We start from the raw sequence: 24,629 nt of genomic DNA, 5'->3' as shown, positions 1-24,629 counted from the left end.
TCGGAGGTGCCAGGGAAGCCGGGTCTTGTCGAGCTGGGCAGTCGGATTCCGGAGGAAGGACTTACAGCAGACCGCAGTGTTCTTTAGATGGTGCCTGCGGATGCAGGGTGACTACTCCTTAGCCACAAGGGAGAATCTTGAAGAAGGAAATCTTGAAGTCCTTTCGCAGAAAGTCGTGTCTGGATTCCAAAGATGATCTAATTTGGAAGGGGGCCTGCTCCTACCTTTATCTGGGAAAAGGGGTCTGGCACGCGACTAAGTCCTGCCCTATGGGTGGGACCAGGAGGGGGGTGGTTACACCCCTCTCCTTTGGTGGGCTTTCCCCAGGCCAGGGGCTGGAGTGCCCCTGGAACTGGTTTCAGCCGGCCTATGCACAGTGAGCACCGGGGTGCCACTTGCAGTCACCTTCCTCTGAAGCCCTGCCTACCTAAGATACACAAAATCCTGTCTGGGACGGTGCTGGCACCGCCCCTGGCAGGAAACCCTTTGTCCTTATCTCCTGCTCTGGGAGGACTCCCAGCAGCAGGAGGGCAGACTTGTGTCTCGGTGGCAGCATCCATTTTGTGGAGCTGAGGCTCTGTTTGACTTTACCCGGGGTTAGAGGTTACATGCATGTCGTGTCCCTCTAGAAGGGTGGAATGCTAACCCCGTCGCCAGAATTGGCGAGGGGTTAGTATTCCAATTCGTAGGACACCTTACTCGACATGTTTTGATAAAGCGATACCAGAGTTGGCATAGAACCGCGAGGATTATAATGCACTTAAGAGTATATGGTATGCGATATCATGGAAACGGCTAAGGGATAGATCCCGAAAGCCGCAGACAGGCTCAGCTCATGCCAGAGCACCATCTCACACGATTCCAAGCACTCTGCCTTCAGGATTGTCAAGGCCTGCCATAGGAGTGACTGATAGGAGATCTGTGTCCATTTTTAGGGTTAGATATAGGTATACTATATCTAAAGCAAGGGGTGATTACACCACCTTGCCCCAGCTGTCAAGCAGCCAGTTGTGTAAGATTTGGATGGCCAGCCAGGGGTGGCATAATACATGCTGCAGCCCCTGGTAGGCCCTGGGTACACCTATGCCCTGGGTACCTAAGGTACACTGTACAGGGACTGATAAGGTGACTCAGTATCCAATTGGATATGTACCTAGGGTACATGGAATCCATTTTACAGAGAGAGCAGTAGGCCTGGGGTCCTGAATAGCAGGGCCCCAGGTCGACTAAGTCAGAAAACCAGCAAAACACCAGGCAAAAAGTTGGGGGCAACCATAGTCAGGGATCTACCTTCCTACACAATGGTTAGAAGCTTGGACGCCAAATGGCCTTTAAAGAAAGGACCTGGCTCGTTTATCATTTGTCCGTTGGGTTCGGACTGGCCCACAGGGCAACCAGGCAGTGCCGGAGGGCTGGGGACAGGTCAGTGCGACCAGGCAGGGCCGGAGGGCCTGGGCCGATCAGTGCGATCAGGCAGGGCCAGAGGGCTGGGGACAGGTCAGTGCGACCAGGCAGGGTCAGTGCGGGGGGCATTTGGGCTGTTTTTGGGCTACTTCCTGGTTAACCTGGTCGTTTTTCACAGATTCCTCTGATATTACCATAAGTATTACCTGCAGCAAGCTCAAAGCCATGCTCTCTTCCATCCCTGCCAGAACACTTCCACAGCTGTCCTTACCAAGTCAAAACTGCCCACTTTGCTAACGTGGTGTTGGACCCGGCCTCGTGGCGTGGTTCGCCCCTGCTCCTCCTCACCCTGTTTAGCGTAGCCCTGCACCCTGAGTTCCCTGCGCAGCACCCTGTCAGTGTAGCCTGCACCCCGAGCCCTGGTCGTCCTGCTCCCTGTACGCCCAGACCCCGTAACCGACGACCAGCCCCGCTTATCCCGTCCCACTCCCGGCTCCGAGCGCCTAACCTTGCATGTCCCACATGGCCCGGCAGCCATTTTCCCTTCCCGAGATCCCTGACTCTCTGGGCCTAGCGTGACCCCAGCCCCAGCGAAATTCAGACTCCAAAGGCGCGCCAGTGCCGGCTGGGGGGTAAAGCGCTCCCCGAGTTAGATAAACCAGGGAGTTTTGATGGCCCTCCGGCCTCCCCTGAGAAACTGGTCTCTGTCACACCTTTGCCCCCCCCCCCCCGGTGGTCCAGTTTCGATTGCACCTCTGGCCTCCCCGAGTGCTGGCTCCAGACCTGCTGGGCGTCTGGGAATTCCCGGACTCATCTTCCAAAGAGATCAAAGAGCCAACCGCTGGACCTCGCCAACGACCAGCCCCCCAAGGCATGAGACCTCCGCCTGCGAGGGTCCGGACATCAAAGGGCCAATGGACTATATCAAGGCCCGCCCGACAACTAGCGGGCAGTTGTATCTTGGACCTGAAGCCCTGCTGATCTGATCGCAGCTGACCCTGAGAAGAACTCAACCTTGCATCGCTGAGCCCTGCTGGCGCAGTCGCGGCTCCTTCGCAACAAGGAACTGAACCACCTGAGCCCTGCTGACGCTGTCGCGGCTCCTCAAGAACTTCTTTGGATCGAGCCCTGCTGACCTCGTCGCGGCTCAAGGAGTACTCTGGTCCGGCTGGACCATCGAGACCACCATCACGACCGAGCCGACTCGACGTGAGTGAAGCAGCCAGTACGACCATCACCCCGTATCCCCCGTGTTAGAAGGGGCGATCTCAGAGGGTCAGGTTGTGCTCACCCAACCACCCCAGGACCCGCCTCTCCCACAGATCTTGCCGAGTCTTATCGTGAGATCCTCACCGGGGAGGACTTCGAGTCTAGGATCGTACACACTGAACTCGCACCACACTTACGAACGGACACCACACCGTTGGATTTCAGTAACAAGTTCTTTATAAGCAGTAAAAGTAAGTAGCACTCTTATGTACACAATGATCGAGGGATCACACAAGTCTTTGAGGATTCGGGAAGAGGGAAGCGGGACAGTCTTTAGCCTTTGGGCCAGTATGAGGCGTACCCTACGCACAGCTCTCAATCCTCGAGCCGGGGTGTTGGACCCGGCCTCGTGGCGTGGTTCGCCCCTGCTCCTCCTCACCCTGTTTAGCGTAGCCCTGCACCCTGGGTTCCCTGCGCAGCATCCCTGTCAGTGTAGCCTGCACCCCGAGCCCTGGTCGTCCTGCTCCCTAGAAACCCAGACCCCCGTAACCAACGACCAGGCCTACCTAGCCCGTTCCACTCCCGGCTCCGAGCGCCTAACCTTGCATGCCCCACAAGGCCCGCAACCATTTTCCCTTCCCGAGATCCCTGTCTCCCGGGGCCTAGCATGACCCCGGCCCCAGCGAAACCCAGTTTGGAGGGGAGTGGGAGTGTCAGACCGCAAAGGGGGGGTGGGGAGTGTCAGACCGCAAAGAGGGGGGGGGTGAGTCAGATCGCAAGAGGTGGGAGGGGGGGGTGTCAGACCGCAAGAGGGGGGAGGGGGGGGGGGGAGTGTCAGACCGCAAGAGAGGGGGGGGAGTGTCAGACCGCAAGGGGGGGGGGGTGTCAGACCGCAAGAGGGGGGGGGGGGAGTGTCAGACCGCAAGAGAGAGGGGGGGGGGGAGTGTCAGACCGCAAGAGAGGGGGGGTTGTCAAAACGCAGGAGGGGGTGTCAAACCGCAAGGGGGGGGGAGTGTCAGACCGCAGGGGGGGGGGGGGGAAGTGTCAGACCGCAAGGGGGGGGGGGGGGGGAGTGTCAGACCGCAAGGGGGGGGGGGGAGTGTCAGACCGCAAGAGGGGGGGAGGGGGGAGTGTCAGACCGCAAAGGTGGGGGGGAGGGGGGAGTGTCAGACCGCAAAGGGGGGTGTGTCAGACCGCAAAGGTGGGGGGGAGGGGGGAGTGTCAGACCGCAAGGGGGGTGTGTCAGACCGCAAGGGGGGGGGGGGAGGGGGGAGTGTCAGACCGCAAGGGGGGTGTGTCAGACCGCAAAGGGGGGGGAGGGGGGAGTGTCAGACCGCAAAGGGGGGGGGAGGGGGGGAGTGTCAGACCGCAAAGGGGGGGGGAGGGGGGGAGTGTCAGACCGCAAAAGGGGGGGGAGGGGGGAGTGTCAGACTGCAAAGGGGGGGGGAGGGGGGAGTGTCAGACCGCAAAGGGGGGGGGTGTCAGACCGCAAAGGGGGGGGGTGTCAGACCGCAAAGGGGGGGAGGAGGTGTGTCAGACCGCAAGAAGGGGGGGAGGAGGTGTGTCAGACCGCAAGAAGGGGGGGAGGAGGTGTGTCAGACCGCAAGAAGGGGGGGAGGAGGTGTGTCAGACCGCAAGAAGGGGGGGAGGAGGTGTGTCAGACCGCAAGAAGGGGGGGAGGAGGTGTGTCAGACCGCAAGAAGGGGGGGAGGAGGTGTGTCAGACCGCAAGAAGGGGGGGAGGAGGTGTGTCAGACCGCAAGAAGGGGGGGAGGAGGTGTGTCAGACCGCAAGAAGGGGGGGAGGAGGGGTGTCAGACCGCAAGAAGGGGGGGAGGAGGGGTGTCAGACCGCAAGAAGGGGGGGGTGTCAGACCGCAAGAGGGGGGGGGTGTCAGACCGCAAGAGGGGGGGGGTGTCAGACCGCAAGAGGGGGGGGGTGTCAGACCGCAAGAGGGGGGGGGTGTCAGACCGCAAGAGGGGGGGGGTGTCAGACCGCAAGAGGGGGGGGGTGTCAGACCGCAAGAGGGGGGGGGTGTCAGACCGCAAGAGGGGGGGGGTGTCAGACCGCAAGAGGGGGGGGGTGTCAGACCGCAAGGGGGGGGTGTCAGACCGCAAGGGGGGGGGGATGTCAGACCGCAAGGGGGGGGGGATGTCAGACCGCAAGGGGGGGGGGGATGTCAGACCGCAAGGGGGGGGGATGTCAGACCGCAAGGGGGGGGGATGTCAGACCGCAAGGGGGGGGGATGTCAGACCGCAAGGGGGGGGGATGTCAGACCGCAAGGGGGGGGGATGTCAGACCGCAAGGGGGGGGGATGTCAGACCGCAAGGGGGGGGGATGTCAGACCGCAAGGGGGGGGGATGTCAGACCGCAAGGGGGGGAGGGGTGTAGTCAGACCGCAAGGGGGGGAGGGGTGTAGTCAGACCGCAAGGGGGGGAGGGGTGTAGTCAGACCGCAAGGGGGGGAGGGGTGTAGTCAGACCGCAAGGGGGGGAGGGGTGTAGTCAGACCGCAAGGGGGGGAGGGGTGTAGTCAGACCGCAAGGAGGGGGGGGGGGGGAGTGTCAGACCGCAAAGGGGGGGGGGGAGTGTCAGACCGCCAGGGGGGGGGGGGGGGAGTGTCAGACCGCAAGGGGGGAGGGGGGAGTGTCAGACCGCAAGAGGTGGGGGTGTCAGACCGCAAGGGGGGAGGGGTGTAGTCAGACCGCAAGGGGGGGGGAGGGGGGTAGTCAGACCGCAAGGGGGGGGGGGGGAGTGTCAGACCGCAAGGGGGGGGGGGGGGGGAGTGTCAGACCGCAAGGGGGGGGGGGGGGGGGGAGTGTCAGACCGCAAGGGGGGGGGGGGAAGTGTCAGACCGCAAGGGGGGGTAGGGGGAAGTGTCAGACCGCAAGGGGGGGGGGTCAGACCGCAAGGGGGGAGGGGGGAGTGTCAGACCGCAAGAGGTGGGGGTGTCAGACCGCAAGGGGGGAGGGGTGTAGTCAGACCGCAAGGGGGGGGGGGGAGGGGGGTAGTCAGACCGCAAGGGGGGGGGGGGGGAAGTGTCAGACTGCAAGGGGGGGGGGGAAGTGTCAGACCGCAAGGGGGGGTAGGGGGAAGTGTCAGACCGCAAGGGGGGGGGTCAGACCGCAAGGGGGGATGTCAGACCGCAAGGGGGGGGATGTCAGACCGCAAGGGGGGGGATGTCAGACCGCAAGGGGGGGGATGTCAGACCGCAAGGGGGGGGATGTCAGACCGCAAGGGGGGGGATGTCAGACCGCAAGGGGGGGGATGTCAGACCGCAAGGGGGGGGATGTCAGACCGCAAGGGGGGGGATGTCAGACCGCAAGGGGGGGGATGTCAGACCGCAAGGGGGGGGATGTCAGACCGCAAGGGGGGGGATGTCAGACCGCAAGGGGGGGGATGTCAGACCGCAAGGGGGGGATGTCAGACCGCAAGGGGGGGATGTCAGACCGCAAGGGGGGGGATGTCAGACCGCAAGGGGGGGATGTCAGACCGCAAGGGGGGGGATGTCAGACCGCAAGGGGGGGGATGTCAGACCGCAAGGGGGGGGATGTCAGACCGCAAGGGGGGGGATGTCAGACCGCAAGGGGGGGGATGTCAGACCGCAAGGGGGGGGATGTCAGACCGCAAGGGGGGGGATGTCAGACCGCAAGGGGGGGGATGTCAGACCGCAAGGGGGGGGATGTCAGACCGCAAGGGGGGGGATGTCAGACCGCAAGGGGGGGGATGTCAGACCGCAAGGGGGGGGATGTCAGACCGCAAGGGGGGGGATGTCAGACCGCAAGGGGGGGGATGTCAGACCGCAAGGGGGGGGATGTCAGACCGCAAGGGGGGGGATGTCAGACCGCAAGGGGGGGGATGTCAGACCGCAAGGGGGGGGGATGTCAGACCGCAAGGGGGGGGGATGTCAGACCGCAAGGGGGGGGGATGTCAGACCGCAAGGGGGGGGGATGTCAGACCGCAAGGGGGGGGGGATGTCAGACCGCAAGGGGGGGGGGATGTCAGACCGCAAGGGGGGGGGATGTCAGACCGCAAGGGGGGGGGGATGTCAGACCGCAAGGGGGGGGATGTCAGACCGCAAGGGGGGGGATGTCAGACCGCAAGGGGGGGGATGTCAGACCGCAAGGGGGGGGATGTCAGACCGCAAGGGGGGGGATGTCAGACCGCAAGGGGGGGGGATGTCAGACCGCAAGGGGGGGGGATGTCAGACCGCAAGGGGGGGGGATGTCAGACCGCAAGGGGGGGGGATGTCAGACCGCAAGGGGGGGATGTCAGACCGCAAGGGGGGGATGTCAGACCGCAAGGGGGGGGATGTCAGACCGCAAGGGGGGGGATGTCAGACCGCAAGGGGGGGGATGTCAGACCGCAAGGGGGGGGATGTCAGACCGCAAGGGGGGGGATGTCAGACCGCAAGGGGGGGGATGTCAGACCGCAAGGGGGGGGATGTCAGACCGCAAGGGGGGGGATGTCAGACCGCAAGGGGGGGGATGTCAGACCGCAAGGGGGGGGATGTCAGACCGCAAGGGGTGCGTGTGTAGCCACAGGCACAGAATGGCAGGTTTGACACATGTTGAAAAACATCAGGTAAGCACCAACTCCGAACATGTGTAGGAAGGGCGTGCACACTTTCACACTGCATGGACAGTAGGAAAGTGTCCAGAGCCCTGAGGCTACAAACCTAGAATCAGCAAAACCCAGGAGGAAAAAGCTAAAAGTTTAGGTAAAGAGTACCTGAAGAGTATCAGGTCTAACAGTTCAATGTTTTACTCTCTGCCGAAGGGAGCATGAAGGCAGGACAGGGCCAGTGCGTCATTGCTGCTGATTGGCCACAACGAGGAGTGGCCACTTTATTTTGAAGTGCGCATGTCGGTTTGGCTGACTATCTGGTTGCGGATAGACCGCCATGTGCAATTCCAACCTCTGACAATAAATGATCAAAGTAATTCTTAAAAAGCATTGATGGAGCCATTTGAAGCTTCATGGTGGCAAACATTCATTCATTATGAGAGGTACCGGAAGGGTGATATGCATCTTTTAATGGACATTTCTAAAATGGACTGGTGCACTGCGTACAGACTCTACAGGGCCCAGGCTGCGACCACCCCACACGGAGCAGCCTCCATCTTACAGGTCGCACCGCAGGGACTCTTCAAGGGCCCATCCATGGTCATCTCCAGGGTCAAAGACCAGGAACGGGAGAGGGCACATGCTTTCTTCAAGTAGTATGTGATCAGTGCCTTGCACGGCTGGTTTGGGCCTCACGCCAGGGCTTTTTTCCTGTCTGGTCCAGAGCCGGCTTTAGCGCTGGTGTCCGGTGCAGCAAGGTTTTTCACAAAATAACCGCCACCTCGGATTCCTTCTGTACCATCCAGCAAAAGTGCCCCTCATCTCTCCATAGCTCCTCTCACATACATTTCATTTGTTTTAAAGCGCTGGTTACGGCTGGTTTTACAAATCCACTCAGCTATCCGCAAACGAAGATCTATTCTTCGCAGCAGGGATACTATCCCACTGCTCTACTTTATGGCGAGTCAAAACTGCCACTAGACCAAACTCCATTTCGCTCTCTAGCAGGAACATTAACCACAAGTTATCTTGACATTACTGCCTGAAAGCTGGAAGCACAAGGAACTCTGCAGCAGGTGCTTCCCATGGTAAGTTATTGCTCAACACAGCCCCCCCCCCGTGGGGTCAGTGCCTCCCTCCAGATCAGCGCCCAGTACGGCCGCACCAGTCGCACTGCCCTAAAGCCAGCCCTGGTCCGGTCTCAGTGGCTTCCTCTGGCCACAGACAGTCCACCTCACTGTGACACTTCATGCTCCAGCACTAGGGTGGTGAACCTTGAGCAAACTCCATCAAGGCGCTGTGATAACTAAGCCCATCTTCAAGGTGCTTACCCCTCACAGGAACCAAGGTGCCAACGTGCTAAACACTCCAGTTTAGCCAGTGGTGAACACAAACTAGTAACCGACCCAGAACCAGTGCTTGAAATTGACCGGTACGGTCTAGTACTGAGAACCGGCACTTTTTATTTTGAGAGCGAGAGCACCTGCACTTCTCAAGAGATATGTACTTGTTGGAAAGGCAATCCCGGGGGAGGCAGAATATCTGACTGACCACCCCTAGGTCCACCCCTCCATCTAGAAGTAGCCGAGCGTTATTGAGAGGCCTCCTGGGTGAGGGTCCTCTCCTAGGATCATACAGCAGAGTAACCACACCACTACAAATGGACACCACACAAGAGGATAAGTTCTTAGGCTTTATCAAGAATAAAGGTTGCTTGTCTTCAGCGATATGTACAGGCAGATCGGGGGATCTGAAAAGTCTCGTAAATAAGGGACAGGGTAGCGGGACAGTCTCAGTACTGGTGAAGAAAGGGATACCCTGCGCACAGCTCTCAATCCTCGAGCCGGGGGGTTCCGAGAGGTCGAGCCGGGGCAGCGCCAGCAGGCCTCGAGGTAGTTTCGGCGAAGATGGACCGCAGCAGCGCCAGCAGGCTCCAAAGATGGTTCAGCGAAGGTGGACCGCAGCAGCGCCAGCAGGCTTCAAAGATGGTTCAGCGAAGATACACCGCGGCAGCGCCAGCAGGCTCCAAAGGTGGTTCCGCTAAGATGGACCGCGGCAGCGCCAGCAGGCTCCAAAGGTGGTTTCAGGTTTCAGGTTAATGAGTTCTTCTCGGGGTCAGCCGCGCCAGCGTCAGCAGGGCTCTTGACTCCAGGATACAACTGCCATCCTACTCCAAGGCTGGCCCAGATATAGGACTGGAGTCCTTTGATGTCCGGACCCTCGCGCCTGGGGGTCAGAGGGGCCGTGATGGTGGTGTCCAGACACCCAGCAGGGGGGTGGAGGCAGTGCCCAGGGAGGCCGGAGGGCGATCGATACCAGGCGTCCGGGGAAGGCTGGAGGGTCATCGAAACTCCCCTCTTGGATCCGTTGAGTGGCCACTACCACCCGGGGGGATCTTGGTGCCTCAATGGGACGTGATGGGCCCAAGATGGAGTCGGGCGAGGCCTCGTGCTCGGAGCGTGATGGGCCCAAGATGGAGTCGGGCCTGTAGGGGTGGTCCGGAGGGGTAGCCGGACCGGCAGTGTTGGGGCGTGCAGGGTTCGCCATGTTCCAGGGGGGAGAGCCGTGGGTTGCCAGGGTGGTTGCTCTCGTCGGTAGTTCGTGTAGGGTCGTACCAAGAGGGCGACCGTGGCTCGAGGGCGGGCCGATGTCGTCCAGGGCCAGCCATGCAGGAGGGGTAGGGCCACGCATGAGGCCGGGTCCAACACGTCCCCCCCAGCTGAAGGTAGGGGAGAGTCACCCATCTTCTTGGGGGTTCTCCTCGCCGAGGCGGAAGAACCGGGACAGGCCATCAGCATTGGCGTGGTCGTTGCCAGGGCGATGCTCCACAGTGAAGTCCATCCCTTGGAGGGAGATGGACCATCGTAGTAGCTTCGGGTTCTCGCCCCGCATCTACATCAGCCACCGCAGGGGCCGGTGGTCGGTCTGTACCCGGAAGTGGGTGCCGAAGAGGTAGGGCTGGAGTTTCTTTAGGGCCCACACGACGGCGAAGGCTTCCCTCTCGATGGTGCTCCATCGTTGTTCTCTAGCCAGCAGGTGCCGACTGATGAAGGCCACGGGAAGGTCGACTCCCTCAGGGTTTACTTGTGATAGGACCGCCCCAATGCCGTGCTTCGAGGCGTCGGTTTGGACCACAAACTCTCGGCTGTAGTCGGGGGCTTGGAGCACAGGGGCGGTGCACATGGCAGTCTTTAGTGTCTCTAAGGCTGCTTGGCACTCGGGGATCCAGTGCACCTTCTGTGGTAGTCTTTTGGAGGTCAGGTCTGTGAGGGGCCCCACAATGCTCCCATAGTCTTTTATGAAGCGCCGATAATATCCAGTGAGCCCCTGGAAGACTCGGACTGCTGTCTGGGTGACCGGGGGCTCCCAGGCCCGGATGGCGTCAATCTTTGGCTGGAGGGGAGCCACCTGGCCGCTCCCTACTTGGTGTCCCAGATAGGTCACGGACCCTTGGCCTATCTGGCACTTGCTGGCTTTTATTGTCAGTCCGGCCCATCGGAGGGCCATCAGGACCTCCCAGAGGTGTCAGGTGCTCGTCCCAGTGGAGGCTGTATACCGCAATATCATCCAGATAGGCGGCACTGAACTCTTCTAGCCCCGCCAGCACTTTATTCACTAGTCTCTGGAAGGTGGCTGGAGCGTTTTTCATGCCAAAGGGCATCACGTTGAAGTAGAAGTGGTCGTCGGGGGTCGAGAAGGCAGATCGCTCTTGTGCACCAGGGGTGAGGCCGATCTGTCAATACCCGGCCGTGAGGTCGAAGGTGCTGAGATACTTGGCGGACCCAGGCGATCGATCAGTTCATCTGCCCGGGGGATGGGATGGGCGTCTGTCCTGGTGACCGCATTCAGCCCCCGGTAGTCGACACAGAACCGGAGCTCCGGGGGTGCGCCGGGGGCGGTGGCTTTAGGGACCAGGACAACGGGACTGGCCCAGGGACTGTTTGAGGGTTTGACTACTCCCAGAGCTAGCATCTTGGCAACTTCGGACTGAATGCAGGCCCGAACTCGGTCGGGAACTCGAAAAGCCCGGTGTCGTACAGGCGGGCTGTCCCCGGTGTCTACATCGTGGACACACCACCGGGTGACCCCGGGAGTGAGGGAAAATAGGTCTGCAAATTGCCCCAGCAGCCTTGGTGCTCTGGGGTCAGGGTAGAGGAGAGCGTTACCCCTTTGACGGAGCCGTCCCTCTCTGTGGTGCTCAGGAGATCTGGTAGAGGCTCGGAGTCGTCTTCAGCTCCGTCATCTGTAGCTAGCAGCAGGCTCAGTTCAGTGCGGGCAAAGTGAGGCTTGAGCCGGTCTGCGTGTAGAACCCGGAGGGGGTTCCGTGGGGACTCCATGTCCACCAAGTAAGTGACGGGGCTCTTGCGCTCCACCACTTTGAAGGGCCCCGTCCATTTGTCCTGGAGGGCACAAGGTTCGACCGGGGACATGAACCAGACCTGCTGGCCCGGCTCAAACTCTATGCACGAGGCGTTCTGGTCATACCAGCGTTTCATCTCCTCCTGACTGGCCTCAAGGTTGGCCTCTGCAAGTTCCCGGAACTTCAGAGTCTGGTTGCGGAGGGTCAGGAGGTACCGGTAGACATCCGGTGGTGCATCTCGGACAGCAGTCTCCCAGCCTTCTTTGACCAAGCTGAGGGGACCTCGGACAGGATGCCCATACAACAGTTCGAAGGGGTTGAACCCCAGGGACTTCTGGGGCACCTCTCGATAGGCAAACAGGAGGCAGGGCAGCAGGACATCCCATCTGCGTCGTAGCGGCTCTTCTAGGCCCTTGATCATCCCCTTCAGGGTTCGGTTAAATCGCTCTACAAGTCCATTTCCTTGGGGGTGATACGGGGTGGTGAACTTATATGTGACCCCGCACTTGCCACAGGGACCGCATATATTTAGATATAAAGTTTGTACCCCGATCACTCACGACCTCTCGGGGGAAGCCGACTCTGGAGAAGATTCCCATTAGCGCTCGGCCCACCACGGGGGCTGTGATGGTTCGGAGGGGGATGGCTTCTGGATAGCGGGTGGCATGGTCCACCAGAACGAGGAAGAAGCGGTGTCCCTGAGAGGTGCGGGGGTCCAAGGGCCCCACTATGTCAATCCCCAATCGCTCGAAGGGGGTGGTTACTACGGGAAAAGGTTGGAGCGGGGCTTTGACTTTCCCCCCGCACTTCCCGCTGGCTTGACAAGTCGGACAGGTTCTGCAGTGGTTGCTTACATCGTTGCACATTTTCGGCCAGTAGAAATGAGTCACCAGGCGGCTGTAAGTTCTGTTCTGCCCCAGGTGCCCGGCGAGGGGCAAGTCATGTGCCAGGTTCAAGAGGAAGTCTCTGAATCGGAGGGGGACGACCAGCACCCGGCTGGCACCCAGTTCGGCAATCTTCTGCTCGCTGTAGAGGTGGTCGTGGTCCCAATAGACCCAGTGGGACCCCGAGGGGTCTCCGGCGGATTGAGTGGCGGCTTGTTGTCGGATTCCCTCGAGGGAGGGACATGTTCTCTGTTCCTGCCGGAACTGCTCGCGGGTGGGGCCACCTTCTTGGCGCCATTGGGCTAGTTCGGGAAGGTGGCCGAGCTCGGGTATGTCTTCGGGGCCGGGTCCCTGGGGCCCGGTTCCTGGGTCGACGTCCTTGGGGACGGCGGAGGTGCGGGCCACTCCGGTTCTTCAGGCAGGGTGTCTTCGTTCGGGGCGGAGGCCCGGGCGGTCATGGATCGAGTGGTCGCACAGACCCACTCGGGAAGGACTAGCATCCCCAGATGCTCTCTCCGCTCGACGTGGGCCCAGGGGGAACTTTCCAGGTCGTTCCCGAGGAGGCAGTCCACAGGGGCACCGTCCCGGACGGTCACCTTCAGCATGCCAGACACCCCTCCCCATTCGAAGGGGATACCTGCCATCTGGTACAAGCTCTCGGAGTTGTCCGCCGACAGTACTGGGCACAGGACATTGGGTAGGATTTGTTCAGGGGTCACCAAATGACAGCGGACCGCCGTCACGCTGGCTCCAGTGTCACGGAGGGCTTCGGCCCGGTGTCCATTAATGGTGACACATTGGCGGTACTTCAGTGTGTTGGATCGGGGCTCGGGGATCATGTCTCTTTCGCCCAGGCACACCAAGGACATAGCGGCGGGCTCCCACCTCGGCCTGCTCGGGGTCGTCGTCCTCTTCCTCGCCTCTTTCTTCACCCAGGGCAGCGGCCGCAATCAGGCAGTTTGGAGGACCGGTGGTGCCGGGTCGCTGGTTCATCAGGCAGAGAGGGTCATTAGCATAGTGACCCGGACTCTGGCATCTCTGGCAAGTAACGTTCGGGCGGGGCCCCGGTCGTGCTGGAGGGGCCCCCCTTCGGCCCAGGGCTGGCGAAGTGGAGGTAGGGGAGGACCCCGTGGGGGCGTCTCGGCCCCTGCTCTGGCCTCCTCCGCCGCCTCGTGGTCGGTGGTTCCCTGGGGATCCCCGGCCGTAGTCTCCCATCGGGCTCTGGGGGACTCGGGTGCTCACCCATCTATCAGCCTCGACAGCGAGTTTTCGTGGCTGTCAATTTGCTGTCGAGGAGGTGCTGCCGGAGTTCGATGAAGCAGTTGTTGGAAAGGTGTTCTCATATAATGAGGTCGACCAACTGCTGGTAGGTGGTGACCCGACTGCCTTTGATCCACCCCTCGAAGGCTCTGCTATAAAAGTTCACGTATTCCACCCATGTGGTACCGGGGATTTTTTTACAGTCTCGGAATCGCTGTCGGTACATTTCGGGGGTGAGTACGTAGCGAGTGAGGAGGGCGGTTTTCATGTGTTCGTATGAGGTCATCTCGGCATCGGGAAGCTCTAGCAGGGCGTCCCTCCCTTCGTTGACGAACTTCCCCCACAGGCCGGCGCCCCAGTCCTTGAGGGGTACTCGATGGGCGGTCATGGCTACTTCATAGGCTTTGAACCACTGTTGGATGTCGTCGTTCTTATAGTACTCTTTGACGACATCCTTGGGTATGTGCACCTTCGTGTCCACAGGAGGGGGCGAGGTCTTGCCCCCGGAGGCGCTGGCCTCGCTCGTTTTGGCCTTGATTTCTAGTTCCTTTAAGCCACGCTCATGCTCGAACGTGAGTTTCTTTTCTTCGAGGTCTTTGTCTTCGTTTTTCCTCCAGGTCTCCTTCCAGCCGTAGTTGCTCGAGGGCTATTTTTCTTTCCGCCAGCTGTAGTTCTCAGTCTAGCCGGAGTCGGGCGAGCTCCAATTCGTGGAGCCGGTTCCTCTCTCGCTCTCGGGCGTCTTCGTGGGAGAGGCCCGTGTCTAGGTTGGTGGGTCTTTCCCCCGCTGGGGTCGTGTCGGTCTCCGGGCGTCCGTTCGGGCCCGGGTTATCTTCATTCTGGGGTGGCGTGTCTCCGGCTTCCACCCAGGTTTGCAGGGCCGATTTAAAGTCTTCCTTGGTGCTTAGGCCAGTGGTAGCGATGCCAAGGTCTTTGCAGAATTGTTTCAACTCCTTATGACTGTACTCTTCCATTTTCTCTTTCCGGAATTCTGCAGTCGGTCTGGTTTCTTGTGTAGTCATGGTGTGTTTTTCTCGGTAGCGGTTGAATCACTCTGTACGATTTGCGTTGGCTCGGATCGCACCGCCTGCCACCAATGTTGGAAAGGCGATCCCGGGGAGGCAGAAGATGTCTGACTGACCACCCCTAGGTCCACCCCTCCGTCTAGAAGTAGCAGAGCGTTATCGAGAGGCCTCCTGGGTGAGGGTCCTCTCCTAGGATCGTACAGCAGAGTAACCACACCACTACAAATGGACACCACACAAGAGGATAAGTTCTTAGGCTTTATCAAGAATAAAGGTTGCTTGTCTTCAGCGATATGTACAGGCAGATCGGAGGATCTGAAAAGTCTCGTAAATAAGGGACAGGGTAGCGGTACAGTCTCAGTACTGGTGAAGGAAGGGATACCCTGCGCACAGCTCTCAATCCTCGAGCCGGGGGGTTCCGAGAGGTCGAGCCGCGGCAGCGCCAGCAAGACTAGACAGGTGGTCTTTAACCGAGAGGGGGCCGCGGCAGCAGGCCTCGAGGTGGTTTCGGCGAAGATGGGCCGCGGCAGCGCCAGCAGGCTCCAAAGATGGTTCAGCGAAGGTGGACTGCGGCAGCGCCAGCAGGCTCCAAAGATGGTTCAGCGAAGATGGACCGCGGCAGCAGGCTCCAAAGGTGGTTCAGCGAAGATGGACCGCGGCAGCGCCAGCAGGCTCCAAAGGTGGTTTCAGGGTAATGAGTTCTTTTCGGGGTCAGCCGTGACAGCGTCAGCAGGGCTCTTGACTCCAGGATACAACTGCCGTCCTACTCCAGGGCTGGCCCAGATATAGGACTGGAGTCCTTTGATGTCCGGATCCTCGCGCCTGGGGGTCAGAGGGGCCGGGATGGTGGTGTCCAGACACCCAGCAGGGGGGTGGAGCCAGCGCCCAGGGAGGCCGGAGGGCGATCGATACCAGGCGTCCGGGGACGGCTGGAGGGCCATCGAAACTCCCCTCCTCTTGGATCCGTTGAGTGGCCACTCTACCACCCGGGGGGATCTTGGTGCCTCGATGTCGGGGCTTCGCTGGGGCCTTGGTTGGGGCCGAGGCCACGTGCTCGGGACGTGATGGGCCCAAGATGGAGTCGGGCGAGGCCTCGTGCTCGGAGCGTGATGGGCCCAAGATGGAGTCGGGCCTGTAGGGGTGGTCCAGAGAGGTAGCCGGACCGGCAGTGTTGGGGCGTGCAGGGTTCGCCGTGTTCCAGGGGGGAGAGCCGTGGGTTGCCAGGGTGGTTGCTCTCGTCAGTAGTTCATGTAGGGTCGTGCCAAGGGGGCGACCGTGGCTCGAGGGCGGGCCGATGTCGTCCAGGGCCCGCCATGCGGGAGGGGTAGGACCACGCCATGAGGCCTGGTCCAACAGTACTAGTTTGAATTAGAGAGCAGCGGCACTTCTAAAGAGATATACAAGTTTGAATTGAATACACCTGCACTTTTTAAGAAAGATGTACTAGTTTGAATTGGAGAGCACGGCACTTCCCAAGAGAGATGTACTAGTTTGAATTGAATAAACCTGCACTTCTCAAGGGAGATGCACTAGTTTGGTTTGTAGAGCACCTGCACTTCTCAGAAACAAGCAGATACTCTGGTACAAGGTGTTGGACCTGGCCTCGTGGCGTGGTTCCCACCGTTCCTCAGTACCCCGTTAGCCTAGCCCTGCACCCAGAAACCCCTGGTCGTCCCGTCCGCCGTCCGCCCCGCTCCCTACACGACCCTACCAACGGATGACCATCCCCGCATTCCGCCATCCCACTTCCCGGCCTTGGGCGCCCAGACCCTGCATTGGCCCACAGAGCCACTGGCCCGCATTACCCTTCCCGAGGTCCCTGACTCCCTAGGCCTTGCCTGACCCCGGCCCCAGCAAAACTTAGGCTTCATACGCGCCATGCCCGGCTGGGGGGGTAGAGTGCTTCCCGAGTAAGACAAGACCAAAAGAGTTTCGATTGCCCTCCGGCCTCCCCTGGGAGCCTGGTTTCTCTCGCACCTCTGGCCTCCCCAAGAGCTGGCTCCAGACCCTGCTGGGCATCTGGGAATTCACGGACGCATCTTCTAAAGTATCAAAGGGCCAGCCGACGGAACACTCCGACGACCAGCCCCGAGGCATGAGAGCTCCGCCTGCGAGGGTCCGGACATCAAAGGGGCCACTGCACTATATCAAGGCCCACCCAAGAACTAGCGGGCAGTTGTATCCTGGCAAGAGAGCCCTGCTGATCTGATCGCGGCTCCTCAAGAACTGACACTGTTCGCTCCGGATCGAGCCCTGCTGACCTTGTCGTGGCTCGAGGAGTACTCTGGTACGGCTGGACCATCGACGCTACCAACACGACCTGGTAAGAGAAGCAGTGAGTGGAGCCGCCAGTACGACCTCCATCTCCTATATCCCCCCGCTCGAGGATTGAGAGCGGTGCGCAGGGTACACTTCGTACTGGCCCAATACTGAGACTGTCCCGCTTCCCTCCTCCTTACCACTGAGACTTTACGATCCCTCGATCGCTTGTAAATACGCGTTCCTTTTGCCTAAATCTTTACTGTTGATAAAGAACTTGCTTACTGAAATCCACGGTATGGTGTCCGTTCATAAGTGTGGTGTGAGCTCAGTGTGTAGATCCTAGACCCGAAGTCCTCCCCAGAGAGGACCTCACGTTAAGACTCTGCAGTATTCTCGGGAGAGGTGGATCACGGAGTGGTCGGGAGAGCATATCCTGTCCCTCTGGGATCGCCCCCCCTTCTAACACAAAGTAACCACTTCTATTTTCCTATTTCAAGCACTGCCTAGTACTGCAGGCAGCACGGTTCCCTGGCAACACTGCACACTAACAACCTTGTGCAAAGGCCACCATATTGCTAGAAGAGATGTGTTGCCTTAGCCAGGACAGCTCCTGTGCACGTGAACAGTCATGCGGGGTGCCGTGCACACTCATTCCTGCACACTCGCAATCCCGTGCACGGCTGCTCTTCTGTGCTTTTGTGAGTTTGTGCATTCAGTGTTGGCTCTGTGCATGGTAGATCAGGAAGCAGGAGTGCCTTCAAGCATTGTTAGAGGCAGAACCATGCACAGCAGTTGTTATGGACTGATAGTTCTTCGCACCGAGCCTTACAGGCAGCTTTGCACTATGCTAGCTATGGGTACAGGTAGCGCTGCACTTTAGTCTCCCTGTGCAAGAAAACAGTGCAGCCAGCCCTGAGCATAAGCTGCACTGTGCACTGCAGTCCTCCAGACTGTTCCACTTGTGCACTAGTAGTTCTGTGCACCGGAAGCTCGAATTATTTGGAGGGTTGCACCGTGCAGGGGACCCTGTGCTGACAGGTAGCCTTCAACAGAAACGGCTGTAGAGACGCAAGCCCAGCCTGCTGAGAGCACATACAATCCTGCACACTGCCAGGACTGTGCATTTCCACCTGTGTGCACTGCCACCCATGTGCACTATCAGCCCATAACAGTGCCAGCCCTGCTCATTTACCCTGTGCACACTGCTAGCCCTGCACACTGCCAGCCATGGACACCGCCAGCCCTGTGCACTGCAACCCCTGCACATTTATAGACAAGCCTGCCGCCAGCCCCGCCCCAGACACAGTCAGTTCTGCCCAGCCCCGCCTGCCGCCAGCCCCAGACGCCGCCAGCTCTTCCCCGCCCGAACGCCGCCAGCTCTGCCCCGCACGCCGCCAGCTCTGCCCCGCACGCCGCCAGCTCTGCCCCGCACGCCGCCCGCTCTGCCCGGCACGCCGCCCGCTCTGCCCCGCACGCCGCCCGCTCTGCCCCGCACGCCGCCCGCTCTGCCCCGCACGCCGCCCGCTCTGCCCCGCACGCCGCCCGCTCTGCCCCGCACGCACGCCGCCAGCTCTGCCCCGCCTGCCCCGCCCCCCTGCCAGCTCCGCCCCGCCTGCCGCCAGCTTCGCAGCCCCACACTAGCCGCCAGCCCCGCAGCCCCACACTAGCCGCCAGCCCCACACTAGCCGCCAGCCCCGCACTAGCCGCCAGCCCCGCAGCCCCACACTAGCCGCCAGCCCCGCAGCCCCACACTAGCCGCCAGCCCCGCAGCCCCACACTAGCCGCCAGCCCCGCTCCGGACGCCGCCAGCCCCGCTCCGGACGCCGCCAGCCCCACTCCGGACGCCGCCAGCCCCACTCCGGACGCCGCCAGCCCCACTCCGGACGCCGCCAGCCCCGCTCCGGACGCCGCCAGCCCCGCTCCGGACGCCGCCAGCCCCGCTCCGGAGGCCGCCAGCCCCGCTCCGGACGCCGCCAGTCCCGCTCCGGACGCCGCCAGTCCCGCTCCGGACGCCGCCAGTCCCGCCCTGGACACCGCCAGCCCCGCCCCGGACGCCACCAGCCCAGCCTCGGATGCCACCAGCCCAGCACGCTGCCAGCCCAGCACGCCGCCAGCCCCGGACACAGTCAGACCGTTACTGTTATAGCAGTGCTTGGTGCTCAGTCCGCGTTTCCTCCAGAGAAAGTGTAGTTTAGTGAATTTGTTGTGTTAAACCGTCTGTAGTACTCTTTCAGCTCCTTTCAAAGGAGTTCTGGGGTAGAAGATTCACGAGCGGTCATTGCACCAGCAGCTTCTTTCCGGAGTTGAAAGATTAGTCAAGACAGTTCCAGTGACGCAATACAGCTCTGGGAGCAAACTTCAAAATACATATAGACTCAGTAGTTCGAAACTTTGTGTCCGTTGCTCAGACCCCAAATATCACTCATGTTTCTTATTCAGAGTATTCTTTTAGAAAAGGAAATTTTTCAGTCTTAGGTTTAAATAATTAGAGCAATAAGCAAAAACTTACCTGATTTGTTGCTCCAGTTGAGTGTAAAGGCTTCATTGATTCCACCTGCATTAAAAAGAAGAGAAAGGTTAAAGATTAGTTAATAGACTGCACATTAGTTACTTTGAATAGTAATTGCATTCCTACAGGATAGTCACACATTGTGCACTGAAATCACTAGGAGTGAAGGATGCGGTTCCTATATCTCAACCCCTCTTTTTGTAAATCTTTGGGTGTCTTGTGTAGTCTACTTGGAAGATTTCATACAGGTTCAATCTCTGCATATGTTCACACGGGGGACCCTTTTAAGCAGACCCTGGTGGGCTCCCTCATGGAAACAGAGCACATAATGCCTCTTCTCTCTGGAAGACTGGCTTTTACCCTCGGTGAACACCGCAACACACTTTCACTCCATATTTCAATCTATGAAATAGTTTCTGCCTGATCGCAGCTATGGTCGAGACCTTGATGTTTGAAAGGGTAAAGTTCCATCTGCTTCATTTCAGCTGTCAGCAAACTCTGGTATGTCCCTATCCCGTCTTTGGAAGCAGCCAGGAAGTAACATGGACACATCTTACCTTCGACAGAGCAACATCTCTCACCCATCATCTCAGTTTTCATTCTGCACCGAACTCACATGAATCCCCATGCATTGAAGCACTTTCACCCTGCACTCAGACACTTATCAACCTTCATTCTTGCACAGAGAGGACAAACACCATTCTCTCTGCACTCAACCTTCATTCTTTCACAGAGAGGACTCGCCATTCTTTCTGCAATCAACCTTCATTCTTGCACAGAGTAGACTCACACCATTCTCTCTGCTCTCGCCACTTATCAACCTTCATTCTTGCAGAGAGGACTCACACCAGTCTCTCTGCACTCAACACTTATTGTTAGAAATGGGATTTCTGGTTGGCTGAGTCTTGTGCCAAAGCCAGGCAGAAACCACAACTCTAGTCAGGGCAAGGGAGTTACATGCCGAAGATAACCCCTGCTCATCCCCTTGGTAGCTTGGCACAAGCAGTAATTCTTATCCCGGATGCAATGTGTAAAGCATTTCGCACGCACCCACCAGCAACAATATTTCAGGGCCCCCACAAAAGGAACTCCACACAAGGTTATATATAAAATAGCCTTTGTATTATGAAAACACATCAGAATACTAATCACAGGATGTACATTGTGACAACTGGCACGTGCAATATTTACAAGGGATTATGTACACCTGACGAACAAGTTACTTACCTTCGGTAACAATATATCTGTAAGAAACAGTAGTTCGTATTAAGATTCCTTATCCTTGGAATATCCCCAGGCGTCAGACTGGATCCGGAACTTTTTGCGTAGCAGTACCCATGCTTGTCGGTAGGTGTCGTCCGCGGCTCCGCGTCCGTCGGCATCGTGGGCGCCGTGATGACGTCGGAGTACTTCGACGCCGCCTCCGCTCGCTGACGTCAGTTCCTATACACAGCTTTTCCGCACCAGAAACAAAGAGCCATGTTAAAAACCAACACTGGTGCCATTGAAACTAGGGCCCTCAAAGGGGGTGACCTTAACCCTAGATATCGGTTTGCAGAACTGGGAGGATGGGTGGGGTGGTAAGGAATCGAATACGAACTACTGTTTCTTACAGATATATTGTTACCAAAGGTAAGTAACTTCTTCATCTGAAAGAAACAGGTTAGTACTAGATTCCTAACCTTAGAATAGATACACCAGCAATACCAACCCCGGTGGTGGGTCTGCGAACCAATAATCACACCAGAAAGTCCTGGAGGACGGAACGGCCAAAGAAGCCATCCCTCCGGACTTGGCTGTCCAGGCAGTAGTGTCTTGCAAACGTGTGCAGCGAGGCACACGTAGCTGCCTGACTGATGTCCTGCAAGGGGACTCCCCATCCCAGGGTAGTAGTAGCCGCCATGGCCCGAGTGGAATGGGCCCTCAGCCAAACAGGAGGCTCCTTTTTAGCCAAGGAGCAGCATGCCTTGATGCACAACACGACCAACCGAGAGATGGTCCGCTGGTGCACCGCCCGTCCCTTCTTAGCGCCCACGTAACCAACAAAGGGTTGGTCATCCACCCGGAACTGGCGTGTGCAATCCAAATAGAAGGAGATCGCACGTTTAGGGTCCAGACAGTGGATCCGCTCTTCCTCTTGAGGGATGCGGAGGTGGAAAGAAGGTGGGCAAGGTGATGGACTGCCAGATGTGGAAGACTGACTACCTTGGGCAGGAAAGAGGGTCTCGTCCACAGCACAACCTTGTCCGGATGGACAGAAAGGAAAGGAGGTTTGGAAGAAAGAGCCTGGAGCTCACTCACTCTCCTGGCAGAGGTGATGGCAACCAGGAAAGCAGTCTTCAAAGTAAAAAGGCAGAGAGGACAGTCATGAAGTGGCTCAAAGGGAGCGCATATCAGATAGGTAAGTACGAGGTTCAAGTCCCACTGAGGCATCATGAAAGGGAGGGAACATGTGTGTGATGCCTTTCAAGAACCTATTTACAATTGGGGACTTGAAAAAAGAATGCTGATCAGGTAGCCTCAAAAAGGCTGAAAGAGCAGAAAGGTAGCCCTTGATAGTGCCCAGAGCAGAGCCCTGCTGGGCAAGAGAGAGAAGAAAGAGGAGAACCTCCGAAAGAAGGGCAGAGAGGATCCACAGCCTTTGCTGTGCACCATGCCGCAAATCTGTTCCACTTGCAGGCGTATACAGACTTTGTGGAGGGACGCCTGGCTGCCAGAACAACATTACAGACTTCAGGAGGCAAGTCAAATGTTGCCGCTCAATCTCCAAGCATGGAGGTGGAGACTGGACAGGTTCGGGTGGAGGACCGTCCCCTGCTGCTGTGACAGAAGGTCCTCCTGAAGAGGCAGACAAACCGGGGGATCGACAGACCTACTGCAGCTCGGGATACCAGTACCTCCGTGCCCAGTCCGGAGCCACAAGGATGACTTGGGCCCGGTCGCGCTTGATCTTCAGCACTCTGGGCAGAAGTGGTATAGGCGGAAAGGCGTACAACAGACCGCAGCTCCACTCATTGAGAAAATTATCTCCGAGCAAGTGCTGCCATGGAAAATCCAACGCACAGAACTGATGACATTGCGCGTTCTTTTCTGTGGCGAATAGATCTAACCAAGGCTCCCCCCACTGCAGAAAGAGGCCTTGTGCCACGTCCGAGTTCAGACGCCATTCGTGATCCATCATGCACCGACGGCTGAGTTCGTCCGCCCTGGCGTTCAGAGAACCTGCCAGGTGTTGAACCACCAGGGTCATGCCCTGATGTTCCAGCCACTGCCAGAGGTGCAGAGCCTCCTGGCAGAGGGTCCACGACCCCACCCCACCCTGTTTGTTGCAGTACCACATGGCAGTGGTGTTGTCTGTGGACACCTGCACTACACTCCCCTGAACAGAGAGGAGGAATGCCTTCGGTGCTAGACGTATCGCCCACAGCTCCAGAAGGTTCATATGGAGCAGGGAGACTAGAGGCCTCTGATCTCCGCCTCTCCCATGTGGCCCCCCCAACCTAGGAGGGACGCATCCGTCAAAACTAAGTGCTCCGGTTGGGGTAGGGAGAGGGATCTGCCACTGACCCAATCGCGGTCCATGAACCACCACTGCAGCTATCTCGCAGTGCCCTCCGAGATCAGGACATGGCCGGACAGGTCGCCCTGATGCTGGGCCCACTGAAACTTCAGGTCCCACTGCAGAGCCCGCATCCGCCACCGATAGCAGAAGAATGCAGGAGGCCTTCAGCCCCAGAAGCCACAGCGTCAACCTGACCGAGACACGGGATAAAGGCTGAAAGACTGGAATCAGAGCCTGAATATCCCGAACCCGCTGTTCGGGGGGGATAAACCCGAAACTGCGCCGAGTCGAGAACCGCTCCGATGAAGAGGAGCTTCTGAGAGGGAAACAGGTTTGACTTTGGCACATTGATGGAAAACCCCAGCTGGTGCAGGAGGTCTGCCGTCTGGAGGTGGGAGACGACTGTCTGGGGGCAAGCCAGCCTTTAACAACCAGTCGAGGTAGGGGAAAGACTGAAACCCCTAACCTGTGCAGATGAGCTGCGACCACCGCCATCACCTTCGTGAACACCCGTGGGGCACTGGTAAGGCCGAAGGGGAGCACGGTAAACTGAAAGTGCTCGTGGCCTACCGTAAACCGCCGGTGGGCCGGCAGGACGAGGATGTGGAATTAAGCGTCCTGCAAGTCCATTGCTACCGTCCATTCTCCTGGGTCCAGGGCAGCTAAGACCTAAGCCAGTGTCAGCATCTTGAACTTCTCCTTTCGGAGGAAGCCGTTGATGTTCCATAGGTCCAAGATAGGGCGTAGGCCCCCTTTGCCCTTCTTGGGTACCAGGAAGTAGTGGGAGTAACAACCACACCCTACTTATGGCCCTGGAACACGCTCGATGGCCCCCTTGGCCAAGAGGGCCGTAACTTCCTCTTGTAGAAGTTTCAAGTGATCCCCGACACGCGGTGGTAATGCGGTGGCATGGCTGGAGGGGTCGCCTCGAAGGGGAGGGAGTAGCCCCTTCGGACAATTTGCAGCACCCACCTGTCCGAAGTGACAGTGTGCCAGTGGAAGTGGTGATGGCGAACCCTGCCCCCCACTGGCGTCACATGAGCCTGAAAGCACGGACTAGGATGGTTTTGAGGCGGATGATGCAGGGGCAGGTGTGGACTGGCCTCTCCGTTGTCCCCAACTGCCGCAACAGCGGTTTCCACGGCCGCCACCGTGCTGGATGTTAGGCTGCGGTGCGTGGCTGGCAGCACGTGTAGGGGCGCCCCTACCTTGGCCACGAAAGGAGCGAAAGGCACCCATTTGCTGGCGTGGGCCGAGAGGCCCAAGGACTTGGCCGTAGCCCATGAGTTCTTAACTCCATGCGCGCTGCGGGTTTTCCCGCTGTGCGCGGACTTTTAAAAAAAGCTGCGGTGCATGACGAGCTCAGCTCGTCATGAGCGTACGACAGGCTCATCATGAACCGCGGCTTTTTTAAAAAGTCAGCGCACAGCGGGACAACCCGCAGCTCAGCTCGTCATGAGCATCGAAGGGGTTAAAGCTCTCAAGCGCATGGTCTGCCTTGTCACCAAAGAGGCGAAGGCCATCAAACAACATGTCCATAAGGGTGTTCTGGACATCAGCCGAGAAGTTGGCAGACCTCAACCAGGCGTGGCGAC

General features: G+C 59.0%; 1 protein-coding gene across 2 annotated transcripts in view; it reads right to left on the bottom strand.

Annotated features, from left to right (window-relative positions):
* Window positions 1-24,629, bottom strand: part of LOC144791642 (uncharacterized) — a 237,662-nt gene that overhangs the window by 48,720 nt on the left and 164,313 nt on the right. For both annotated transcript variants that reach the window (XM_078666367.1, XM_078666368.1), the window contains exon 3: window positions 19,473-19,517. In XM_078666367.1, coding sequence (XP_078522493.1) covers window positions 19,473-19,517 — 45 coding nt within the window. The remainder of the gene's footprint in view (window positions 1-19,472; window positions 19,518-24,629) is intronic.

Source organism: Lissotriton helveticus, chromosome 11 (assembly GCF_964261635.1).
Source record: "Lissotriton helveticus chromosome 11, aLisHel1.1, whole genome shotgun sequence".
NCBI lineage: Eukaryota > Metazoa > Chordata > Amphibia > Caudata > Salamandridae > Lissotriton > Lissotriton helveticus.
The sequence above is the reverse complement of the archived record's forward strand: the minus strand, read 5'-3'. Positions and strand labels throughout refer to the sequence as shown.